Source organism: Rhododendron vialii, chromosome 4a (assembly GCF_030253575.1).
Source record: "Rhododendron vialii isolate Sample 1 chromosome 4a, ASM3025357v1".
Lineage (NCBI taxonomy): Eukaryota > Viridiplantae > Streptophyta > Magnoliopsida > Ericales > Ericaceae > Rhododendron > Rhododendron vialii.
The window spans coordinates 39,866,284-39,889,384 of NC_080560.1; the positions used below are offsets into that span (position 1 = coordinate 39,866,284).

General features: G+C 39.0%; 3 protein-coding genes and 1 long non-coding RNA gene across 6 annotated transcripts; 3 read left to right on the forward strand and 1 right to left on the reverse strand.

Annotated features, from left to right (window-relative positions):
• The first annotated feature begins 3,005 nt into the window (after positions 1-3,005).
• LOC131322569 (endo-1,3;1,4-beta-D-glucanase-like) lies at positions 3,006-6,620 on the forward strand. Its single transcript, XM_058353928.1, has 8 exons — positions 3,006-3,454; positions 3,547-3,568; positions 3,941-4,064; positions 4,340-4,430; positions 4,570-4,659; positions 4,892-4,992; positions 5,094-5,221; positions 6,287-6,620. Exons 1-8 carry the CDS (start codon positions 3,307-3,309, stop codon positions 6,537-6,539), a joined length of 957 nt encoding a protein of 318 aa, XP_058209911.1. The 5' UTR covers positions 3,006-3,306; the 3' UTR covers positions 6,540-6,620.
• Positions 6,621-8,251: 1,631 nt separating this feature from the next.
• On the reverse strand, positions 8,252-12,734 carry LOC131322796 (uncharacterized). Of its 3 annotated transcripts, none has more exons than XM_058354269.1 (3): positions 12,437-12,734; positions 10,567-11,776; positions 8,252-8,575 (listed from the first exon to the last, which is right to left on the reverse strand). In XM_058354269.1, the coding sequence occupies exon 2, from the start codon at positions 11,745-11,747 to the stop codon at positions 10,578-10,580; it is 1,170 nt and encodes a 389-aa protein (XP_058210252.1). In that variant the 5' UTR covers positions 11,748-11,776; positions 12,437-12,734; the 3' UTR covers positions 8,252-8,575; positions 10,567-10,577. The 3 variants fall into 3 exon arrangements, with proteins under 3 accessions (XP_058210252.1, XP_058210253.1, XP_058210251.1); XM_058354270.1 differs by having other exon boundaries at positions 11,033-11,776; positions 12,437-12,714; XM_058354268.1 differs by lacking the exon at positions 12,437-12,734 and having other exon boundaries at positions 10,567-12,403.
• Positions 10,249-10,655, forward strand: LOC131322797 (uncharacterized). The gene is made up of 2 exons (XR_009198967.1): positions 10,249-10,370; positions 10,417-10,655. It is a non-coding gene; the product is annotated as an uncharacterized LOC131322797 (long non-coding RNA).
• Positions 12,735-15,207: 2,473 nt separating the features above from the next.
• LOC131324018 (uncharacterized) lies at positions 15,208-16,413 on the forward strand. Its single transcript, XM_058355849.1, has 2 exons — positions 15,208-15,908; positions 16,161-16,413. Exons 1-2 carry the CDS (start codon positions 15,808-15,810, stop codon positions 16,411-16,413), a joined length of 354 nt encoding a protein of 117 aa, XP_058211832.1. The 5' UTR covers positions 15,208-15,807.
• The last annotated feature ends 6,688 nt before the right edge of the window (positions 16,414-23,101 follow it).

The window sequence follows — 23,101 nt, forward strand, 5'->3', positions numbered from 1 at the left end:
TGCTTTATGCTCGATCTTCTTCTAATTGTGTGCTTTGCTTGGGGGATTTTGAGAATTGATTTGGCGCTTAATATTTGAAGCAGCTTGAAGTAGGTTCAGATGGCAATTAAACAGACTGCCAATTATAAATGCCCATGAGGTCATAATTGAGAGAAATTTTTGGGTACCGGATGGGTACCACATGGTTGTGCCCACGTGGTGTCCGAACAGCCCATTCGGGCCGTCTAAAAGTGTGTTGGACGGTCTAGATTGAAACTTTATTTTTTCCTCTCACTACACCACTCTCTCTCCTCTTTCTCTCTCCGTTTTCTCTCTCCATAATTGAAGTGTAAGACACCCATGTGGCAGTTGTGAAAATATCATAAAGGAAATCTTTTCGATGCATGAGCAACAAACATTTGAATATTTTTGGATTACCAACTTCCCCCTTTTTTTTATTGGCACTCTCTCTATTGTCTTGTCTTTATATATGTGAAATTATCAACTTGCCCTTCATTTAGAAAAATAATTTGCCATTCATTTAGGGAAAATGACTTAAGAGATAAGGGTAGTATAGTATTTTTACATGAGCAAAAGACATTAAAAAAAAAAGAATGCCGATAAAGAAAAGAGGAGTGTGAAAATCATTTGCCAGAAAAAAAATCTGACCAATTTTACAAGTGACTCTTCAGGATTTTGGAGCTTGATCTCAGTATTGTATGCCTTCGCAATAATAACACAGCTGTGGATCCAACTCACTCGAATTGTCGAGTAATTTTTAATCAAGATTTTCTAATGTGTATATATTTCACTGACACCTCCTTTGATTTTTCTCTGTGACAAATACCCCATTCATGTATGAGAAATGACAATAATTTCCCTCTAATTTTAATGTTCGTTTCACCTATATTCCAAACAACTGTTTGACAAAAAAGATGATAGAATTCGTCAAAAGTTACTTGCATTGAAATATTCACGATTTTTGACACAAAGTACTCTCATTCCTCAATTTTTTGACCCAAAAGTAATAAATTTATTCTTTTTATCCAAAACACTTTTCAACGAGTAAAAAATAAAGGACTATTGATTATTATTATTTGTTCTGATCAAAACAATTCTTCCAATGATTAAATAAACTCATTTTGATTGAAAATAAGTGAGAGTTGATAGCTTTTTTTCTTGCTTTCTAGAACTGGAAAGGGTGAATTTGTCAACATAAATCATTTTGGCTCATTCCATCACTTCTTTAGTCGTTGTTGATTGGGGTGTTGATGAAGCCAAAATTGAAATCATAGGGGGTTTATTACTATCATTTTTCATATATGAGGGGGTATTTGTCATTAAGAAAACCTCAGGGGGTGTCAATGAAATTTACGCTTTTCGAATAACGGAGTTAATACTTGAGACCGTCTCTATTTTTTCTTAATTATTGGGTTACTACCTGTTTGGGATACCTCATCAAACTCAGGGATCCTATTGTCCCATTCGAGCCGTCCATGCTTGGCAATGGACGGTCCAGATTTTATTTCGGCCGAACAAATTTTAACCATTCATCCATGCATTGTCGAGATGAAATCTGAGCCATCCATTAGACAACATCCCGGAAGATTATGGGGTCAAATTGAGAATAAATTCTTTACACCTCCGGTTTAAACATTTGTTTCATCCAAATCAATTATATTGCGCCACGTTGCCATGTTTTGCCAACGTGATGCGATGTAATTGATTTAGAGAAAACAGATGTTTACACCGACAATATAAAGGATTTATTCTCTTTCCGAAATGGAGCAAAACTATGACAAAATTCAGAAGTTGAGGTTTGGTGTGAGTGGTTATGAAAGTGGAAAATCTTACCTAACAAAGAAAAAATTGCGCAGTTGATTGCACGAGACTGCACTGTGATGGATAGACGATCTCTCTGATCTTCTCAATCAAATTAAGAATATTATCTGAGTTTTTTTTTTTTCTCGTTTATTAATGGTTCATTATTATTTTTGGAATCTTGTACATGATGCACATGTTATTGCAGGGTGCATTTAAACCAATATTTTTGATCTAGCCAGAAGTATCGTGTGGTTTATCATCCGTAGTTGTTGTGCTTTGTTTAGTAAGCACTCTATTTGGCATGTAATAGTTTAGTAGTGGTGTCGTAATTGTGGGCCATAGTGTTGTAATATTAACGTCGCGAGGCAAGTATGTATTTTCATGCTTCTACTTATAAATTTTTGTAACTTGGTAATTTGAAAGAATTTTATAGGCATGAATTGCGTAAGGCTTGAGGTGATTCTAAAATCACTGGCCGGTCATAGATTCTTACTTTTTGGATTCGGGTCGTGACAAAGGTGGTATCAGTTGCTAAATTTTAAACTCAAAATATCTGAGTTTATCCCGTTGTCACTTGATCTACCCATGGTTGTTCGGCTCTTGGGTGTATGTAGCGGTGCGTATCACGTTTTCTGGTTTTGTTTTGTTTTTTTAATGCCCAAATTAGTTGTCTTTATGCATATTGGTCCCTTAAATTAATGTATAGCTGTCGGTGCTCTAAGGAGAAGTTTTTCAGTGCCGGGTGGGCACGGGCACGTGGTGCCGAGCACGATCTCGACTGTCCAAACGTGTTTTGGATGGCCCAGATTTGTTTGGATAATTTTTTAGTGTAAAATTACCAAAACACCCTCTCAAGCCCAAACAAATTTGGTTCGTCCAAAATACGTTCGGACGGCCGAAATGCGTGCTCGGCACCATGTGGCCCGTGCCCACCCGACACTGAAAAATTAAATTTCTCGTGCTTTAAGATATGATCAAATTGTTACAGAACTTGAAGAGTTGAGGACAAATTAGGTAGTTTGGGTAAAAAAAAAAACCACTCTCAGAACCCATATATGCAGATAAAAGGTAGTCCTAAAATAGCTTGAAAATACTTCCATGTCCCTTGGGGAACCCATATATGCAGATAAAAGGTAGTTCTAAAATAGCTTGAAAATACTTGTATGTCCCTCGGGGCTGCAAATGAATTGAACTATTTGTGAACTGTTCAAGTCTCGACTCGACAAAAGCTCGTCAGACAACCGAAAAACTTTTCGGCACACAGAGACGCGGGGATTTCCGGCACGAAGATTCTGCCTCATCTTAGTGTTCGACTCGTTCCCCTCCAAAAAGAGTAACCCTCTCTAATGTCTGATATTGTCATCGACGACGTCACTGCATTTTGCACTACTCTGTAGTCTGTTCCTCCACTATATTATATGAATACATCCACACTCACAAAAACCACTCTGTATCTCCATACATACCCCTTCAGTTTCTACTACTACTCCTCTTCTTCTTCAAATGGCCCATCCCCAGTGCTGCACTTTTGCTCCGATCCTAAACCCAAGCTATGGAGCCGGACAGGTGGAGGAATTTGGCGGCATTACCACCTACACATCGGGCTCCTCCGACTCCAAGCGCGCCATCCTCCTTATCGCTGACGTTTTTGGTACTTACCCATCTCGAAATATGTGTTGTCACTTTGGTTTGTTTTACTACCAATGTCACATCTAATTGCGCGCGTAACGTTTGGTTTTTCAGGATATTCGGCTCCGAACTTGAGGTACTATAAGTTTTCAACTTGTTTAATACAACAACTATTGTAGCAGTATTTGGCCCTGCAGTATGGTTTGATTCAGTTGAGAATACAAAAGAAAAATGGAGTATGTGCTCGTTGAGAATGCAGATGAAAATGGAGATTTGGGTTGGAGTTGAAAATGGCTAGTAATGTTCTCTATATACACTTTCTCAAGTAAATACTACTAGTATTTTCTGGATCTATCTTGAGAAGATAGTTATTTCCTTCTTGGTAGGCTAGCCACAAATGGAACACCATTCCTGTTAGTGTTGCTAGCCTTTTCAGTTCCGACGACCGCCATTGGAAATAGCCAAATAGTAACTTCCGAGGACTAATCACGAGCTTCCGCCGATGCAGGAATCTTGCTGACAAATGTGCTGCTGCTGGTTACTTTGTGGTGGTTCCAGACTTCTTACATGGTGATCCCTTCGACCATAGCGGTGACAGGACTTTCGTTGAGTGGGTTAATGATCATCCAGTGGTTAGTTACCGTTTCAGCATTACCTCTTTTTGGTTGCTTCTAATTTCTACTCCAATCAAATTACCTATATCGAACTTGGCATCGTTGTTGCGACTGCCTAGGAGCTTATTGGAATTTGAAACGTTTTAACATCATTGAAACTGATATGTGTTCTGATGCTGGATTGCTTAGGTTCCTAGCTTAACTTTGGCTAGCTTTTAGTTCATGTCTGGTTAGTAGGTAGTGCCAAAACATTGTTTCTGAAGCATGTGTGTGTATTTTTTTCCCTCTGGAAGGCCGGAATAATTGTCGAAGCAAAATTAGTGATTGAAGCTCTGAAGTGTAAGGGAGTGTCCAAAATCGGCTGTGCAAGCTTCTGTTGGTCAGGTGAGATATCATGCATCCGGGATTTCTATATATCTGCTGCTAAGATATGAACTCCATCAACATTTTCTGTCGTGATGGTTTGCTATGTATAGTGACCGTTACGGTTGGCTAACGGTTCAACTTCTTATATTCTTACCAGCCCAAGCTGCTATGGGATTAACCACGCCCGATTATATCCAGGCGCTAGTGCTATTACATCCTGCATTTATCTCAGTGGATGATGTCCTGGGTATGAATTTCATTAGCTCAATACTCCGACAAAACGTTCTTATTTCGGTTTGTTTGATTGTGAGTTTGAGCTAGACATTCCTAGGTGGAAGTCAATGTTTATCGATTTTTGATTACTGTTCTCTGTTACTTTCCCCTCCCTTGCATTTCGTTAAAGAAAGTTGAGAAGGGTAATCCCTGGCACGAGCGATTTGGTTTGTTTATGGATCATTGACAAGTGACTTGATTTTCAGCGGTTAAGGTTCCTATTGAAATTCTGGGAGCTGAGAACGACGCTGTCACTCCACAAGCAACAATTATACAGTTTGAGGCGGCCTTGGAGGCTAACCATCAGGTAGGAATAGGAGTCCCAATCTCTTGCTATATTATTTTGCATGCCTCTTATTTTGTTATCAGTTTTCCATGTCTAAAAACTATCATCTCAACTATTTCCAGGTTGATTACTATGTGAAGATATATCCCGGGGTTGAACATGGTTGGACCGTGAGATACGACACCAATGACAAAGAGGCTGTTAAGAAGGCAGAGGAGGCTCACAAAGATATGCTGAATTGGTTTGCCAAGTATGTTTCTCAACTAAGCCAAAAACCTTTCTTTTTTTTTTTTTTTTGTATCGGCAAAGAAAGTAAACATTTCATTGATACCAATAAAACATTACAAGAGAGAGAGGAGAGAAGGAATAACCTAAAAAGATGGCAAGAAACCAACAAAACTAAAGAAAAAATCACCAAAATCCTCAAAAGCCAAAACACCTAAAATAAATGTTGCTCCATGTTCCCAAGTCCTCGTTAAAATAGTGCACCGCTCAATGCAAAGATAATAGTCCCTTTTCGAGATAACTAAGCCAATAGCCTAATTATAAACGAATTTAGTGTTTGGTATCGATCCCTTATCCAGTTATTTACAAGTCCTTTCCACCATGTGTGGTCCAGTATGGTTTCAATCTCCTCTTTTCCCATGCAAGGAGTTTGCTCTATTGTAGCTTATGAGCTATGAACATTGTGCTTGGGGTTGGGATTTTGGTTTCACTATTTTACCTGTTTCAAGTGCATCAGAGGCAGTTTCAGACTCTTTTATAGAGTTGCTTTAGTGAATGGATTGCTAGATTTTGTTTCTAGGTTTATGTTCATTCAAATGAATCAAATCCTTCTTTTTGGCTGAAAGCAAGTCTGTTTAGAGGGGGTGTTATCAGTTTGAACACTTGCCGTGCAACCACCATATAATGTTAGCCCAACCAATTGCAATCTGGTGCGAGTCTTGAACGTACTGATCAATCTTGACGATCCTTGTAAAATGCACGTTGCAAACAAATGCCCCTATTACTTTAGACCAAAGTGCTACCGTCAACTTTTCCATCACAACTGCAATGCACTCGCAGGAATGCATGTGAGTCCCGTGAAAGCATGTTTTCCTCCAAAAATAAGTTTCCAAAGGGATGACAATACCCTTCATTTGTATTACATGTGCTATTGCACTACAGTGATTACACAATAACAACTCCTCGTTCGACAATACCCTTCATTTTGATTCCTTGCCGTGATTTTATTTGCTTATGTATTGATTGGAACTTAAGGCTCTCTTTGGTTTGGTTCAATTTTGTTTGCTTACGGTTTCTACTTATTTTACAGGTACCTGGCCTCGTCTTCCTTAAGCAATGTGGGAGGGAAAGCCCTAGATTTCATGTATACCCCAACTACCCCTGGGAAAGGCCAAGCTATGTGGCCCACAAGATTTGAAGATTATGGTTATGGTGATGATCAAATCCTGAGATCAAGGGTCATGATGCTGGAAGCTAATCAAAGAGGGATGAAGATCATGCTAGCTGCAATCTTCATTGTCTGCATGTTTTCCTTGTTGGCCACCATCATCCCCAAGCTGTGAAATGATCGAGATGTAATAATAGCTTGCATTTTGAACATCTTTCTATTTTGCAATGGAATAAAGTTTTGGCCGTTCTCCATTCTTTTTCTTTCTTTTTTCGTGACCGAGGTGTTCGGGCCAACTTACGCGCACGTCGACTAAATCCTTGGGGGAGACTGCCACAACAACCCCCGCCATGTTGCAGGCTCATATTTGCCCTTACCACTGGGGCAACTCCATGGGTGGGTATGTAAAACTCCTTGTGTGATCTTATCGTGTGACGCCCTAATCTTGCCCTTTTAGCAAATCGACGGCCAAAAATGCATCTTGAGTTCAGTCTAGCCTCCAAAATCCCAAGATCATTGGTATCTCAAAATCCAGCACCCCTTGATATTCATGTTTTTAATCATCCCAAGCAGCAACTATTTGACAAAAAGGTCTTAAATTTAATATTTATGTTTTTTTATTGTGATATAAATAATAAAAAGCTCTCATTTCTCAATTTTTTGATCCAAAAGTAAGAAATTTATTCTTTTTGACCAAAACACTTATCCAACGACTAAAAAATAAAGGGCTGTTAATAATAATTATTTGTTCTTTCAATGGATAACATGAAGTCATTTTGATTCAAAGAGAGTTGATAGTTTTCTATTACTTTCTAATATCGGAAAGGGAGAATTTGTCAACGTAAGGTGTCTTGGCTCATTCCATCACGTACTTAGTCGAACTGTTGTTGATTGGGGTGTCGATGAAGCGAAAATTGAAATCACAGGGAATTTATTGTCATTTCTCATATATAAAGGAGGTTTTTGCTATTAAAAATAACCCTCAGGGGTGTCAGTAAAATTTACCCTTTTCCAGTAGTGGAGTTAACACTAAAGACAGTATCTAATTTTCTATTTGTTTAATTTAATTTTCTGTTTGTTTAATTTTTTTTTATTGGGGTACTATCTGTTTGATCAAGATTATGGGGTCAAATTTCCAAAATGAAGCAAAACTAGCCCTGATTGATGAATGGCAAAATTCAGAAGTTGAGGTTTGGTGTGAGAACAAAGAAAAATTGCGCTGCACGAGACTGCATTGTGACGGATAGAAGATCTCTCCCTGATCTTCTCAATCAAATTAAGAATATTATCTCAGTTTTTTTTTTCCTCGTTTATTAATGGTTCATTATTATTTTTGGAATCTTGTACATGGTGCACATGTTATTGCAGGGTGCATTTAGACCAATATTTTTGATCTAGCTAGAATAATGTTTTTTTTTTTCCTCGGCCGTAAAGCCATCCGAACCAACTTACGCGTACCTCACCTATTTTTCTTCCTTGTTCCAATCAAAGGTCATCCAGCCAGGACTAACGGATTCACATGAGAGCCTAACCCCAAGACCAGGAGGTTGCTAAATTTTAAACTCGAGATATCTGAATTTATAACTCATACCGTTGTCACTTGATCTACCTATGGTGGTTGCTCGGCTCTTATTATGTGTCAGTAGCGGTGCGTATCACGTTTCCTGGTTTTATTTTGTTTTTTTAATGCCCAAATTAGTTGTCTTCATGCATATTGGTCCCTTAAATTAATGTATAGCTGTCGGTGGTGCTTTAAGATATGATCAAATTGTTACAGAACTTGTAGAGTTGAGGGACCAAATAGGTAGTTTGGGGAAAAAAACCCAAAAAAAAAAAAAAAAAACCCCCACTTTTGGAACCCATATATATATATATGCAGATAAAAGGTAGTCCTAAAATAGCTTGAAAATACTTTCATGTCCTCAGGGCTGCAAATGAACTGAAGTTATTCGTGAACTGTTCAAGCCTTGACTCAATAAAAGCTCGTCCGAAATTGATTCGAGAACTACCATTTAACATAAAAATCCAAAGAAATCTAGAAATATCTAAGACTCATAATTTACCATATCAAGAGATAACAGGATACATATCCCCCCAAAAACCTATCAAAAAGCTGCTCAATCCGGCATCATTATGGTCGTCCAACGAAACAGCAGCAACACCATCTGTTAGCCCGTCATCTCCCAACTTCATAATTTAAAACCTTTCACACTGCATTAAAGGAGAATGGGGGAGTCAAATTTATGTGACTTCCAACTACATCAACAGAGAATGAAAAGCTCAATTGTACCTAGAGCATAACACATTATGTAGCTAGATGAAATCACCAACCCGCTACAAATAAATTGCAGGGTTAAAGCATATCGGTGTGGTAAAAAATCACCTCTTCATGAAGACTCATGAAGACAAGAACAACAAACAAGAAAACAAACAGATCAACGAAAACACAAAAAGAGGAAGGGGAGTAGAGGAGAAACAAGAGCTAGCAGCATTAGCAAGCAAAGAGTTATCCCCACTATACACAACCAGCCCCCAACTACTCTACTCCCGAAATTCCCTTGTTTTGTACCTATAGCATCAGGAGAGGTGGCATTTTTAAAATCCCAACAGGTTGCCTTTTGCAAACCAAACTGCACATTATGTGACAACAGAGATAATACTATAATAGAGCTATGCACAAAAGGTACCCTGAAAGAAATATTGTTTGCCTTTTACACAAACCATAGAAGTGAAAGTGCCCTTTACACACAGCCCATAGAAGCGAAATAAAGTGTAGAGAATGAGACCAAGGATCTTTACCAAATCCTAACAAACCACTCTAAAAGCCACATTGGAAATGAAGGCTCTATAATCAGCAGTTAACCGAAGGCTGAAGAGTGAACCGAACCACACCAAATGATGAGTATCATGACAAGGAATCCCAAATGAAAACCTTCCAATATGGAGAGGGAGAAGTAGGGAGGGGAATGGAAAAGATTTATGTGCTACAGAAAGGGGAAAAAGATCCAAAACTTTAATCACATTCTAATATGCGGAGGGAGAGTCAAGAACAATGAGTGAGCTGACTCGTGTTACTATCCCTGTGTATGGTGAGATCAAACACTTTCTTCATTTTAAGAATCTCAACCCTTTCTGTTGACTTATGGCATGCATTTAAAGGTGTCGCGGATCCGCGGTAAGATTCTAAGTTGAATTGCATTTCTATTGGCGTGAGCTTGATATGACAAGCAACAAGTCCTTATGAATAGTGATGCTAGATGTGATGAATACGATAAGGACAATGTAACATAGTAATACATCGTCAAATTTTGAGGATTTAGGAACAGATGTATGTATTGGCAGAGGGTGGTTGTAACGGGTGATGTCATCCTAAGAGAGCATCTTTTCATATGCCCGGGGCCTTTGCTTCAAATGGTTCTTTCTCCTCATCTTTTCGGGAAAAACTAATATTCATTGTTAATGCCATTGTGTTTTAAAGAGCATCCTGACGTCCTATTCTGTTTATCTCCAAGAACTCTCCCTACCTCAAGAAATGACATTCCAAGGTGCATTTTCCAAATATCAGGATATAACCACAATGGTCCGTTGGCGAAATCGTCAGACAACTCTAAGGTTTGATATATCATGACTACGACAAGAAAATGTACTAACGAAACACAGACATGAAACACTCTATTTGGTGTTGTATCCTCAAGAAATATAAGTTTGATTGTACAGTAAGATTCTTTTCCCTCTTTAGGGATGTTATTGAGGAACAAAGTTATCGTTTCATACAAATTCCAGAGTGTTCAGTAATTAGCATTTTTATCATGTGATAACCCGTAGAGGTCATGGTATATGGTAGATTACAACACTACCCACTACCAATTAATTTGCTACCTCCACCACACATAAGAATCCCAGGCAAAATTTTGTAGACTCCATGATCTTATCTTTGCACCTCAACGTAATCATAAAACACTTGGAAGTCTATTCATCTCATATTACATGTAAATCAAGTGTTATAGTAGCTGCACATTCATGAATTTCAGGAAAAGACAAGACAAGTCCAGTACCTAACAAATTTGAACTTGTAATTCGCAAACACTAATTTAACAAACAATGCAAGAACATGCAGCTCAACTAAAACACAAAGAACAAACAAATATGTGAGCCAGCAGATCAAGAATAGGCACAAGAAGAGAAGAGGAGACTGGACTTACAGGCGGATCAACTAGAGAGGAAGGCAATCTAAGAGGCAAACCATATGGTTAAAGCAATAACGGTGACACGCTAAGACGAAGACAGCCCCCAGCTGAGTAGATACTCGTATTTTTGTGTAGTGAACAGACTCACGATCCTCGCCCTCACCCATCCAAAGCAGACAGAAGAGATCTCCAGCCAAATGCACCAAAATTAGCCTCATCTCAAAAGGGTTATGATTGCTTGCATTTATAAGCGAGCGGATCTTAGAATCTTCAATGGGCAATGAGACCAAAGCTTTCTGGAGTAAATCATAGACACATACATTTGGACCAGAGATCCAATAGAGGGTTGTACCTACCACAACTGGGGTGGTCATAAAGAGGGCATAGTACTCATTAATACCGTTCAAGCATTCCCATGACATTTCAGTCACATTATATAAGCACATAGCATAAGCACATTTTGAAAGTACCAAAATCTTGCCTGATAAATCGCCACCAAGAGCTGCAGCAAATAAGTGTTTATATCCAAGAATAGATGGAGGATCGGGGAGAGCATTCCATTCAGCATTGCCCTCTCCTACCAATCTTGTATCTAGAAACTCTCCCCACACACTAGGAACGTAATGGCAAGCGCCACCGCCATTGAAACCAAAGACATATAGGTTTCCATTGAGACCTACAACCGCGGCACAAGATCTGGCACATATAGTGCGAGGACCTGCCTTCAAGCCCTCCTCGGGACGGGAGGAATCAAAATACCGCACGTTGCGGGAGTACTTATCCTTACCACAATATCCCCCAATCCCATAGACGATAGAACCAATTGAGGCACAACTGGCTCCATAAATCCGGAACGATTTACCCAGCTTCAACTTTACCACAGGTGCAAGCATTGGAACTCGATCCAACTCTCCTTGGTGGCAGTCGTCATGGTGGAACGTGAGATAGGCTGCTCGGAGCTCCGCATCGGTGATTTTACTAACCTTCTTCGCTTCCTTCTCCTCAGCCTCCTCCTCCTTGTCCTTTTTATTAGAGATTTTGAGCATGTACCATTCCCTCGGGTTATTAGGATCCTTCTCTTCAGCAACACATAAGCAGAAAGTTTTCTCGTAAGCAGGATATTCTAAGCTTGTTTCACATTTTACTATTACCCCTTCCTTCTTCCTTTTGCGCGTCAACCGCCCCGGCTCTTCCATTAGCTAAACCTAGGAGCTATTTTGTGTGCCTGCGGAGAGAGGGACAGAGAGAGGAAAGCGTGGAGAGATGGTAATAAGCGACGGGAAAACTTGTCAGTGTAAGAACTAAGGACATACACATACCTTGAGAGTAGCAGCACGAAGGTTTCTTCACATAAAAGTTTTTGTAGCAAAAAATGACGGGTTAAAACCATAAATACAGCGACAGACTGACAAAGAAAACCATATATTCTAATCTATCTATTCTAATCTATAAACGAGATAAAGGGAGAGCACCAGTTTGGTGCCTCCATTTTTTGAAATCCTGTCATGTATTTTCATTTTCAAAAATACCCAACAAATGTGTAAACAAAGTGTTTAAAAATTCATGGCCAAACATGTAAATTGATATGGCAGTTACCAAACCGCACACATGATCCTCTCTCTCTCCCCCCTCCGTGTCTCCTCCCTGTCCTCTCTCTCCAAGCAACCCAACTGCTAGTAACTTATAAAGAAAAGAGAGTTAACGATTTCAATCCTCAAATCGTTAGGAAAGTTAAAATCACTGCTGGGGACAATGGAAAGAAGTATATGACTATGGGAAATTAAAATTTTAGACGGTTTGGGGTTTTATCCTACTGAAATCAGGTACTACTATCAGCAAACACAGCATTATATCAAAAACAAACATTTGATTTAGCACAACTTACTCCACCAGAGAAGAACCCAGAAGATGAATGAAGAATCTCCCCTTGGGGTCGATCAAAAAGCTCCCAAAACAGAGACCTAACTTAATGTTTGCTCTTCGTCTCGAACGAACCAAATCTGGGATCAAAATCAAACTTTAGGAAGATATTTGGTGGGGGGCGAGATAAACAGAGGAGGGAAATCGGCAGTGGTCAGGCACCAAGGGTGGGGAGGGGGTAAAGTTACGCGGCGGCGGGATGGGTCGGTGCTGGAAGAGAGTAAACTCTTACTAACCCAGAGAAAAGAAAAGAAAAGAAAGGAAAAGGAAAAAAAAAGAAAATGCGTGGAAAATGAGAGGAATATGGGAGAAAAAAATTTATTACTCCATCTGTCCGAATTTAATAGTCTCTCGTTCAATTCTAACAGGATAAAAAATGAGTTATATTTTTAAATTAGTAATGAATTTTATATGCAATATAAATTTTATTTGATAAATCTCAATTAGTTCTATAAGATAATGTTTTTAAAATTACATAAAATATTATAAATTACAAGATATAATCGATTGAAAAATGACACGAACTCTTAAAAAGAACTATTAAATCTGGATGTAAAGAGTAATTTTCTTTAAACTTGAAATTTTTATTCAAAGGGAGCCTAAATATGTTTGGAACTTAGGGAAAGTGAAAGAATAGTTAAAAAAATTCTCTCCTCTTCTTTAGACGGTAGAGAAAGAGGAGATAAAATAATAATGAATTCAAAATTTGTGAATAGTGAAAATTTTCTTCCATTTTTCTCTTTTTTTTTTTTTTTTTTCCCCTCTCACTTTCCATCAATTTCCCTAAATTCCAAAAAAGCCTTAGGCCAGGGGAAGATGAAGGAAATATTTAAGTGCATTTTAAGGAGGGTGAATTATTGTGAACGAAGTTTCAAAAATACCCCTCAAGTTGATGGTACTTTTTCTTTTCTTTTGATAAGGAAAGAAAATGTTTCCGTATCATTTAAATTCGCATTTCAAACATTGGGGACCATTTAAATTCGGAGAAGTGCTAGCGGTACAGCAGTCAAGTACAGATCTGTTTTGCGCCCGTCCTGAATTCTACAAAGATGATCGAAGCCGCTCATTTTGTTCAAAATATGTTGCTTAAGGTCCCTGTAAAAAGTCATCTCAATCCGATATCAGTAAAGGCATTTACGAATCATACAACTTTGCTTCAAAATTTGGCCTGAAATTATGAAGCAAAATTGTATGATTCGTAAACGCCTTTACCGATATTGGATTAAGATAATTTTTTACAGGGACCTTAGACAACATATTTTGAACAAAATGAGTGACTCCGATCATATTTGTGGAACCCAAGGCGGGTGCAAAACGGATCTGTACTTGACTGCTGTACTTGGGCTGCTGTTCCCCTAGCATTTCTTCTAAATTCCGGGGACCTTTTAAATTCGCATTTCAAACATTGTGAACCCAATAAACATGATTTTTTCATCGGGGACCAAAGTACCACTTCGTTAATACAATGGGGACCGACCGTAAAATTAAGCCGGTTCCTAGCTTAACTTTTGCTTTTAGTTCATGTCTGATTAGTAGGTAGTGCCAAAACATAGTATCTGAAGCATGTGTCATGCGTGTGTGCATATTTTTTTTCCCCATGGAAGGCCGGAAATTGTCGAAGCAAAATTAGTGATTGAAGCTCTGAAATGTAAGGGAGTGTCCAATATCGGATGTGCAAGCTAATGTTGGTGAGGTGAGATATCATGCATCCGGGATTTTTATGTATATTTGCTGCTAGATATGAACTCTGTCAACATTTTCTGTGATGGTTTGCTAGGTATGGTGTCCGTTTGTTCATTACGGTTGGCTAACGTTCAACTTCTTATATTCCTACCAGCCCAAGCTGCTATGGGATTAATCACGCCCGATTATATCTAGGCTCTAGTGCTGTTACATCCTGCATTTATCTCAGTGGTTGATCTCCTGGGTATGAATTTCATTACCTCACTACGCCGAGAAAATGTTCTTATTTCAGTTTGTTTGATTGTGAGTTTGAGCTAGAGAATGTTTATTGATTTCGATTACTGTTCTTGATTACTTTCCCCTGTTTGTTTCCCCTCCCTTGCATTTCGTTAAAGAAAGTTGAGATTCTGGAGAAGGGTAAACTCTGGCACGAACGAGTGATTTGGTTTGTTTATGAATCATTGACAAATGACTTGATTGTTACTCCACAAGCAACAATTAAACAGTTCAAGGCGGCCTTGAAGGCTAATCGTCAGGTAGGAATAGGAGTCCCAATCTCTTCAGCAATCATGTAGTGAAACACTGATGTCCAAATTTTCTGATTCGTGATTCTTGATGTCTCAATATGCATATTGAACTCAGTTACCCAAATTCTAGTTATTGGTTTTCTCGTATATACGCCCGTATGTGTTTGATCATTTGACCATAAATCGTGTTAGCGCATTCCTCTTGCCAAATTATTTCGCATGCCTCTTATTTTGTTTATCAGTTTTCCATGTCTGAAAATTATCATCTCAACTATTTGCAAGTTGACTACTATGTGAAGATACTTCCCGGGGATGAACACCGTTGGACCGTGAGTCTGTGAGATACGACACCAATGACAAAGAGGCTGTTAAGAAGGCAGAGGAGGCCCACAAAGATATGTTGAATTGGTTTTGCCAAGTATGTTTCTCAACTAAGCCAATAACCTTCTTTTTCTTTTCTTTTTTATCAGCAAAGAAAGTAACATTTCGTTGATAAGAGAAAGAGAGGAGAGAAGGAATAACCTAAAAAGATGGCAAGAAACCAACAAAAGTGAAGAAAAAATCACCAAAATCCTCAAAAGCCAAAACACCTAGAATAAATGCTGCTCCATGTTCCCAAGTCCTTCTTAAAATAGTGCACCGCCCAATGCAAAGATAATAGTCCCTTGCCGAGACAACTAAGCCAATAACCTAATTATAAACGAATTCCGTGTCTGGTGTCCCCTTATCCCGTTATTTATAAGTCCTTTCCACCATGTGTGGTCTAGTATGGTTTCAATCTCCTCTCTCTCCCTATGCAAGGAGTTTGCTCTATTGTAGCTTATGAGCTATGAACATTGTTCTTGGGGTTGGGATTTTGGTTTCACTATTTTACTTGTTTCAAGTACATCAGAGGCAGTTTTAGACTCTTTTATAGAGTTGCTTTAGTTAATAGATTGCTAGATTTTGTTTCTAGGGTTATGTTCATTCAAATGAATCAAAATTTTCTTTTTGGCTGAAAGCAAGTCTGTTTAGAGGGGGTATTGTCGGTTTGAACACTTTCGTGCAACAACCATATGATGTTAGCCCAACCAATTGCAGTCTAGTGCCAGTCTTCAACATAGTTAATCTTGATGATCCTTGTAAAATGCACGTTGTAAACAAATGCCCGTCATTTTGGACCAAAGTGCTACTATCAACTTTTCCATCACAACTAATGTGCAATGCAATGCGCTTGCAGGAATGCATGTGAGTTGCGTGAAAGCATGTTAATTTCCCTCCAAAATAAGTTTACGAAGGGACGACAATACCCTTTATTTGCATAGTTTGTGCTATTGCATAGCACAATAACAACTCCTCGTTCGACCTGATTGCCTCCACCTTTACAACTCTTCCCAAATTTATTGCCGTGATTTTATTTGCTTATGTATCGATTGGAACTTAAGGTTCTGTTTGGCTGATTCAATTTTATTCGCTCAATGGTTTCTATTTATTTTACAGGTACCTAGCCGCGTCTTCCTTAAGCAATGTGGGAGGGAAAGCCCTTGATTTCATGTATACCCCATTTACCCCTGTGAAAGGCCAAGCTATGTGGCCCAGAAGATTTGAAGATTATGGTTATGGTGATGATCAAATCTTGAGATCAAGGGTCATGATGCTTGAAGCTAATCAAAGAGGGATGAAGATCATGCTAGCTGCAATCTTCATTGTTTGCTTGTTTTCCTTGTTGGCCACCATCATCCCCATGCTGTGAAATAATTAAGATGTAATAATACCTTGCATATTTTGAACATCTTTCTATTTCGCAATGGAATACAGTTTTGGCCATTCTCCATTCTTTCCTTTTTTTTGGTAACTGAGGTGTCCGGGCTAGCTTACACTTGCTTCGTTGCAACCTAACCTTTTAGAAAGGTTCACACACCGAGCGTAGGGCTAGGTCGTTGAAAGCATATTAACCGGTAAGACTGGAATCGTTCCCACAGAGAAAACTTCTTAAGCGAATTCGGAATAGATGTTGTGTAGAGAGTTGCGACGTTGAAGCGGCCAACTTTGGTATTCGATTTGATTGACAATATTTAAACTCGGTATTCAAACTAGATTAGAGATGGTCGAGTCAAAGGGATTGATTTACCCACGACTTAACCATAAAACGGTTTCTTCATCTAACTCATGAGTGAACCGAAACCGTCCGGATTCCACTTGAAGAATTAAAAGCTGAAGACTACTTGTAACTTAATTCAAAGTTCTAATTCAAATTGAACTCATTTAACGCAAGTGAGAGACGAAAATGAATCGTTCGCAGGCGTAGGATTATCAAGCTCGTAGCACAAGGCGATAAACTTCATTGATCAAAGAAGCCACCAACCCCATGATCAAAACTAGAAATCATGGGTTTAATTCATTCAAAATCTTGAAATTAAGCTAAATTTAAGAGAAACCATTTAATTGACTAATTCATAGGGTGAACCTCACCCCATGACTTAACCTTTAAACTACTCACACATAACAAAAAGACTAGAAAACATGCTAGGAAATGAAAACATGATCCACCAATAAAAACTAGAATAAACTTGATTTATATAGAGACCTAACTTGTAGCTACAACATTAACACTTGAGAATTTAACATCTAGCCATAACTTACTTGAGTTGTTGAGGAATTGAATGCAAAAGCTTGGAAGAAATAACTATGGAGCTCTCAAACATAAAAAGACTTAAAAGTGTAAAGATTACATAATTGCTAATAATGGCTTACAAAGCTATTTATAAGCCTTACAAATCAGCCATAAAATGGACCAAAAGGTCCCCAAAATATCCCAAAAATATGCCTAATTTAGGGAGGTATTTCCGAACAGGCCCAAGGAGGGCCCGAACACGTTGTAAAGGGGGGAGTCATCGGAAATGGTATAGTATTCGGCGCTATGGACCAGAGACATGAGAAGTCATTGGTCCAGAAAAGTTGTACGAGTCTTGGTTCAGTAAAACATGAGAAATTATTGGACCAAATAAAAGGAAAGTGACATGTGAAGCCACTGTTCAAGTAACTTGTTCGGCAACGAGAAAGCCGAACAGGAGGAGAGCTCCTAAGAAGGAACTGGCCCAAATAATTGATAAAGGACCAGTTACATGTGAAGTGACTGGTCCAGGCCGTCTGTTCGGCCATGAGATGGCCGAACAAGGAGAGAAGTCCTATCAGATGTTGAAGTAGAGGGAACACTCTAGAAGAATCCAGAAACAATGGTATTCCGTTAAAGCGTGAGATCCCGAGAATGTAGGATCTGTAAAAGATACCCAACGGGAATGGGATGTTCGGCTTGTTATGGAAAAGAGTCCTACAAGGATTAAGGTAATGAACTGATAAGGGAACGAGAATCCAAGATATCCTAATTTTCCTATACGAGGAAGGAAACCTAGGACAATATGGATACTTGGGCAGCAAGCATCCATGAATCTATAAATATAAGGTAAACCTAGAGGTGAAAGGTAAGCAAGACAATGCATTCATACGTGACGTCGTATCGATATTTAAGGTTTATTATCAGTACGAGATATTAACAAAGGCATCGGAGGGCCTTTGCCACGAGAGGCAAAGGTGCGCTTACTACTTGTCTGTTTTGCAAATCAAGGGTTCCGATGACAAATTAGGGTTCCGGTCAAGAGGCACGAGAGGCCGTTACAATCTAGTGCTGATCAAAGCACTACTTGAATTTGTCCACCTACACCTAAAGTAAAAACTTTCTATATATGAAAGGTTGAAATATTCAGCACAAAAAGCTAGTCGAAGGGCATTGGTACCGGTACCCCAAAAATGAGGTATTGGTACCAACTCAAATGTCCTCAAAATCAGCATGATGGTACCGGTACCTCAAAAATGAGGTACCAATACCTCTGAGTAGAAACTGCAGAACAGGGTCAGCTTGGACCATCATGCCTTGTCGTGCCCCGACGGCCTTCCAAAACTTGATTTCTTGATCAACGGGACTTGGCGGAGGTGTTCCATAAGGCCTTGGTTCCACGGACATCCTCGGAACCATCCTTGATGCGTTTGCCTTGCTTCATGAGCTTTGGCTCACTCCTGTCGTGTTAGACCACCGGCCGTTCTCCAAGGCTTCTTATAGCACTGTTTAGGCTCCGTTAGCAATGAAATGAGTGTCGTCGGGCACTTGAGCACTTGGTTTCATCCCAGAACTCCTCTTGGCGTTCAAAACCACTTTAATAGCATGTTTTTTCTGAAACTCACACACAAATACCTTACATGCAAAATGGGATAAAAATAACTACTTAAATGCATCAAAGCTACAAATTAGAGGATTTAAGCCCCAAGATTATACAATCTTGGGTGCTAATCAACGCGCATCTCAACTAAATCCTCAAGGGAGACTAGCACAGCGACTCACCGCCATGGCCACCCACTTAAATTCTGGTTTGCTTCCAGGGAGAATCGAACCTTGTCATGTTGCTGGCACAGATTTGCCTTTACAATTGGGGCAACCCATGGGTAGGGATCTCATGGAAAACTCCTCATGTGATCTTATCATACATCTGACGCCCTAATCTCGCCCTTTTAGCAAATAGACGGTCAAAATTGATGCCCTTTCGGTCTCCAGAAATGCTTGGAGATGGCCTCATTTGGCCTCCTTTTTATTAATCTTTAGAAAATGTAACACAAATGATATTGTGCTAAGCCTTTTTGTAGTAAAATGTTACATCTCTTCGTGGTGAATGTTACATTGCTTTTTGATAAATGTTACGGGGTGTATGTCATATATCCAAAATGGGTTATTTATTGTAGTTTGACCTCAGTCACATAATACTATCTTTTTAATGTTTGATCTAATCATCTAACTTTCTTGGATCATTTATGTGGTTATTCTTCAGATTTGCCATTGGCTGACCATACCCTAGTAAAAATAGCACTCCTTTCGGCATCCCCTCCAACTATCCCCCGACCAGCAATACCCGACCCCAGCGATCTACGTTATTGCTGGACCTTCAACTGTCTTCGCAAAAACTACAGCCAACTTTGTCTACTAATTTTTTTTTTATATCTAAAACTTTTCCCTATAATATTCTTCAATTCTTCTTCTCATTAACTTTAATTAAATATATAGTCAATATTGATCTCATTTGGAAGTTATTGTTGAGACATTGCCAATAATGTACACTTGAAAGTAAATATTAGCCTTTATATGGTAGGGTCACACATATTACACATACACAAATTAGAAAGAGCAAAAGGCATGGTTGGCTTTGCAGTTTAAATAAGTGGGTAAAAGTGGGATCTATTTCTAGAATTGAGTCTCAATTCCATGGGTGTCCATCCTAATTTGAAAATTCAAAGTCTAGTCTCCATTAATTGTATCCTAGCATTAAGAGATATGATTGCATATAGAATAATTACGAGATTGTGATTTCCTTGATTGAAGGGGATCTTAATGTACTATTGTGTATATAGATAAGTTTGTGAAGTCAGTCAATACAAAACAACAACATTCAAAATCGGAAAGTCTATGAGTACATATGCATTTTGGATCCGTTTGAAAACCTACAAAAAATTGGATGTTTCGCAAACATATATAGTTATCGATATCGGGTTGAGTTAATTTTTAACAAGGATCTTAAACAAAATACGTATGTACACGGTGTTGTAGACACCCTATTCTGGACAGTTCAAATTAGTTTACTTACGGTCTTTGATTCCCTAATGATGATTAAGGTCAAGAACATCCCGAGGTTGTTATTGTGTTTTGAGTTTTGAATGTTCCGAACCTCATTAAACCTCATTCGAACCCTTTTGAACTCCATTTCAAACCAGAACCAAATGGCTTCAGCAAAACCCTACTTGCTTACACCAGTACTGTGATGGAGTGCGCTAGTAAACTGCCATGTGTCAGTCATCATCCGTTGACTCAGTTGCCACTGGCACACGCAGGGATAATTCTGGCATACGCCAGTCAGGGCCAGTCAAACGTCATTATTCAACCACGTGCACGAGACTTTTGCGGCTACCCCAGTGCACTGGACAGTTCCCTGATCATTGCAAACGTGTAAGAATGTCCCCCTCTCTCCTACAACTCCTTTCAAGCCAAATCCCATGCATTTAATGCATGGAGACTTCCCTCTAAACCCAACCAACTCTTAATCAAGCTAGTTACTAGCTCTCTTACCAGCACTCCTTGCCTATATATACCCCCTTTGCATTTATATGCAAAGGGTTACACCCATTAAGAGCTTTCAAGTCTATTCTCTCTCTCTTGGTTTCTTGCTCTTTTTTTCTTCATCCATTGGAGGAACAAATAAGTAGCCTCTCCATACACCCTACTTATTGTCAAACATTCCTTATCCATCCCTCAAACCCCAAGCTCAAGTTCAAAACACATTCCATCAACCTCAAAACAAAAAGGTATACCATCTTTTGTAACTTTCTGTTCTGATCCCTAAGGGGGGCTGGCAGGGTCAAGGCTGGTAATCAATACCAGTCTTGGCCCTGAAACTAGCAAGGTTTCAAAGATCGTGCGTAGTGATCAGTGGCATACACCAGTAAATTTAAGCTGTACGTCGGTCTCGACTGTATGCGCAAAACTGGCATGGGGATCACTGATCAACTATTTTCTGCTTTCTTTCTATTTTCATCACCTTATTGCATGTTAAAACCAATTTGCCGCTTTCTGTATTTTAGAACTGTGTAGTTATTTGTTTATTTCTTCTACTTTAGAAGGCTTTTGGGATCTTTTTGGTCATGCTCCAGAGCCCAGATGATGCAACTGACGTATGGTCTTTGGTGACTGGCGTACGACAGTTAGATCAAAGTCCAATGGCTGGCCTTTGTTTGGTAGCTTAGTCTTGGCCTTTATTCCACGCTGTTTATGGAGTGTTTTGTCCATTTTGTTTCCTTAGATTCATTTCTGCTGTTTGTATTTGTATAAGTCTCGTTATATAAACTGCGTGGTTTGTCTTGGGTGAGCACTAGTCCTTTCCAGAGCCCAGAGGGATGAGAGCAGAAGCTGTGAGTTTAGATTCACCGGCGCATGCTAGTTGTGGAGTGGAGTACGCAGGTTACTTCTGTATGCAGTGACGAGGCCAGTATACAAGTTTCCTCCTGCGTATCTCAATCCAGATTAGTGTGTTCTTAGTTTGTCTAAAATGCTCACAGGTGCTTATTCTCAATCTATTTTATTTATTTCAATAAAGCAAATCATCCATCACATTTTGTCACATGAATGCAAACTTGTTACAGTTTTAATCCCATTTAACTGCTCCCGGCCCTAATTGGCTAAAAAATAATTAATGAGAGAAAAATGCAAATGTTTTACGAAATGCCCGAGTAGAGACCGATCTCCGGATTGGGCGAGAGGGGTGCCATAAAACCTTTCCCTTCTCGTAACCTGGCTCCCGAATTTCAGATATCGAAGGTGACGACGGTCTAGTCTACAAGCCTTTTTCAAATCAACCACGTAGCAAATGTTTCAAGTTCGATTCCTTGGGTATTTCACCGCTAAACCCAAGTGGCGACTCTGAATTGAAGAGTTTCGCCGCGCTTTTTCAAAAAAAAGGGCCGCACCCAATTTTTCATAAAATCTCCTGGGCGTGTGCCCATAGGTGTATATACATGAGTGTATGTACCTGTAGCAGCACTCATTCAAAACTAATTAGAAGCCTACTTGCACAAATAGTCAGTGAGGTCCACTTCGGGTCCATAAGCTATTCAGTAATTTCAAATTAATTATATTCGAGTCACTTCCAAAAAATCAGTTCAATTGAACATCTTTAAGGGTCTGTTTGATTAGCGAAAGAAATATAATGGAAAGTGAAAATGATAGAAAGTGAAGTAAAAGAAAAGAAAAAGAAAATGTAATTTTTTTCTCACATCCATTTGAATAGGATGAAAGTTTTGTAAGAAAATAATAGAGAAAACAAAATATCATTGTTTGAAAAGGAGGAAAGTTGCCCAAATTAGAAAAGAAAAGGTGCAAGGAAGAGGGTAAAGAGGGAAGTTAGAGTAGTTATTATTGATTTTCTTGAGAAAATAAAGTTTTCCTGCACATTTTATGAGAAAAAGTGAGGCAAACTCTCAAGTTTTAGAGGGTTATACGAGAAAGTTCACTTTTTAGGATATATTCTTTTTAAGTGAACACAAAAAAGTATATTTTTTTTTGTCTTTCTTGCATTTTCTACCATTATCTCGCTAATCAAACGGACTCTAAGTACTCGATCCAATTGTTTATCTTTTTTTTCCAAAACTCCTTAAGAATTCAAGATCCGGCTTGCATGGCCCGTTCCATTCCGGGGAATCTTTTGCTTCTTTGGATTCTCTCTTTTTTTTGTCATATGGCATACACTAGCAGAGGTTGGTGGAGTGTCAATATGTTAGTCAGCGAGAGGGTCAGAGGCTTTCCATAGCCCTAAAATCCCAAACCTGCTCCCGATTGGACTCGAACTCAG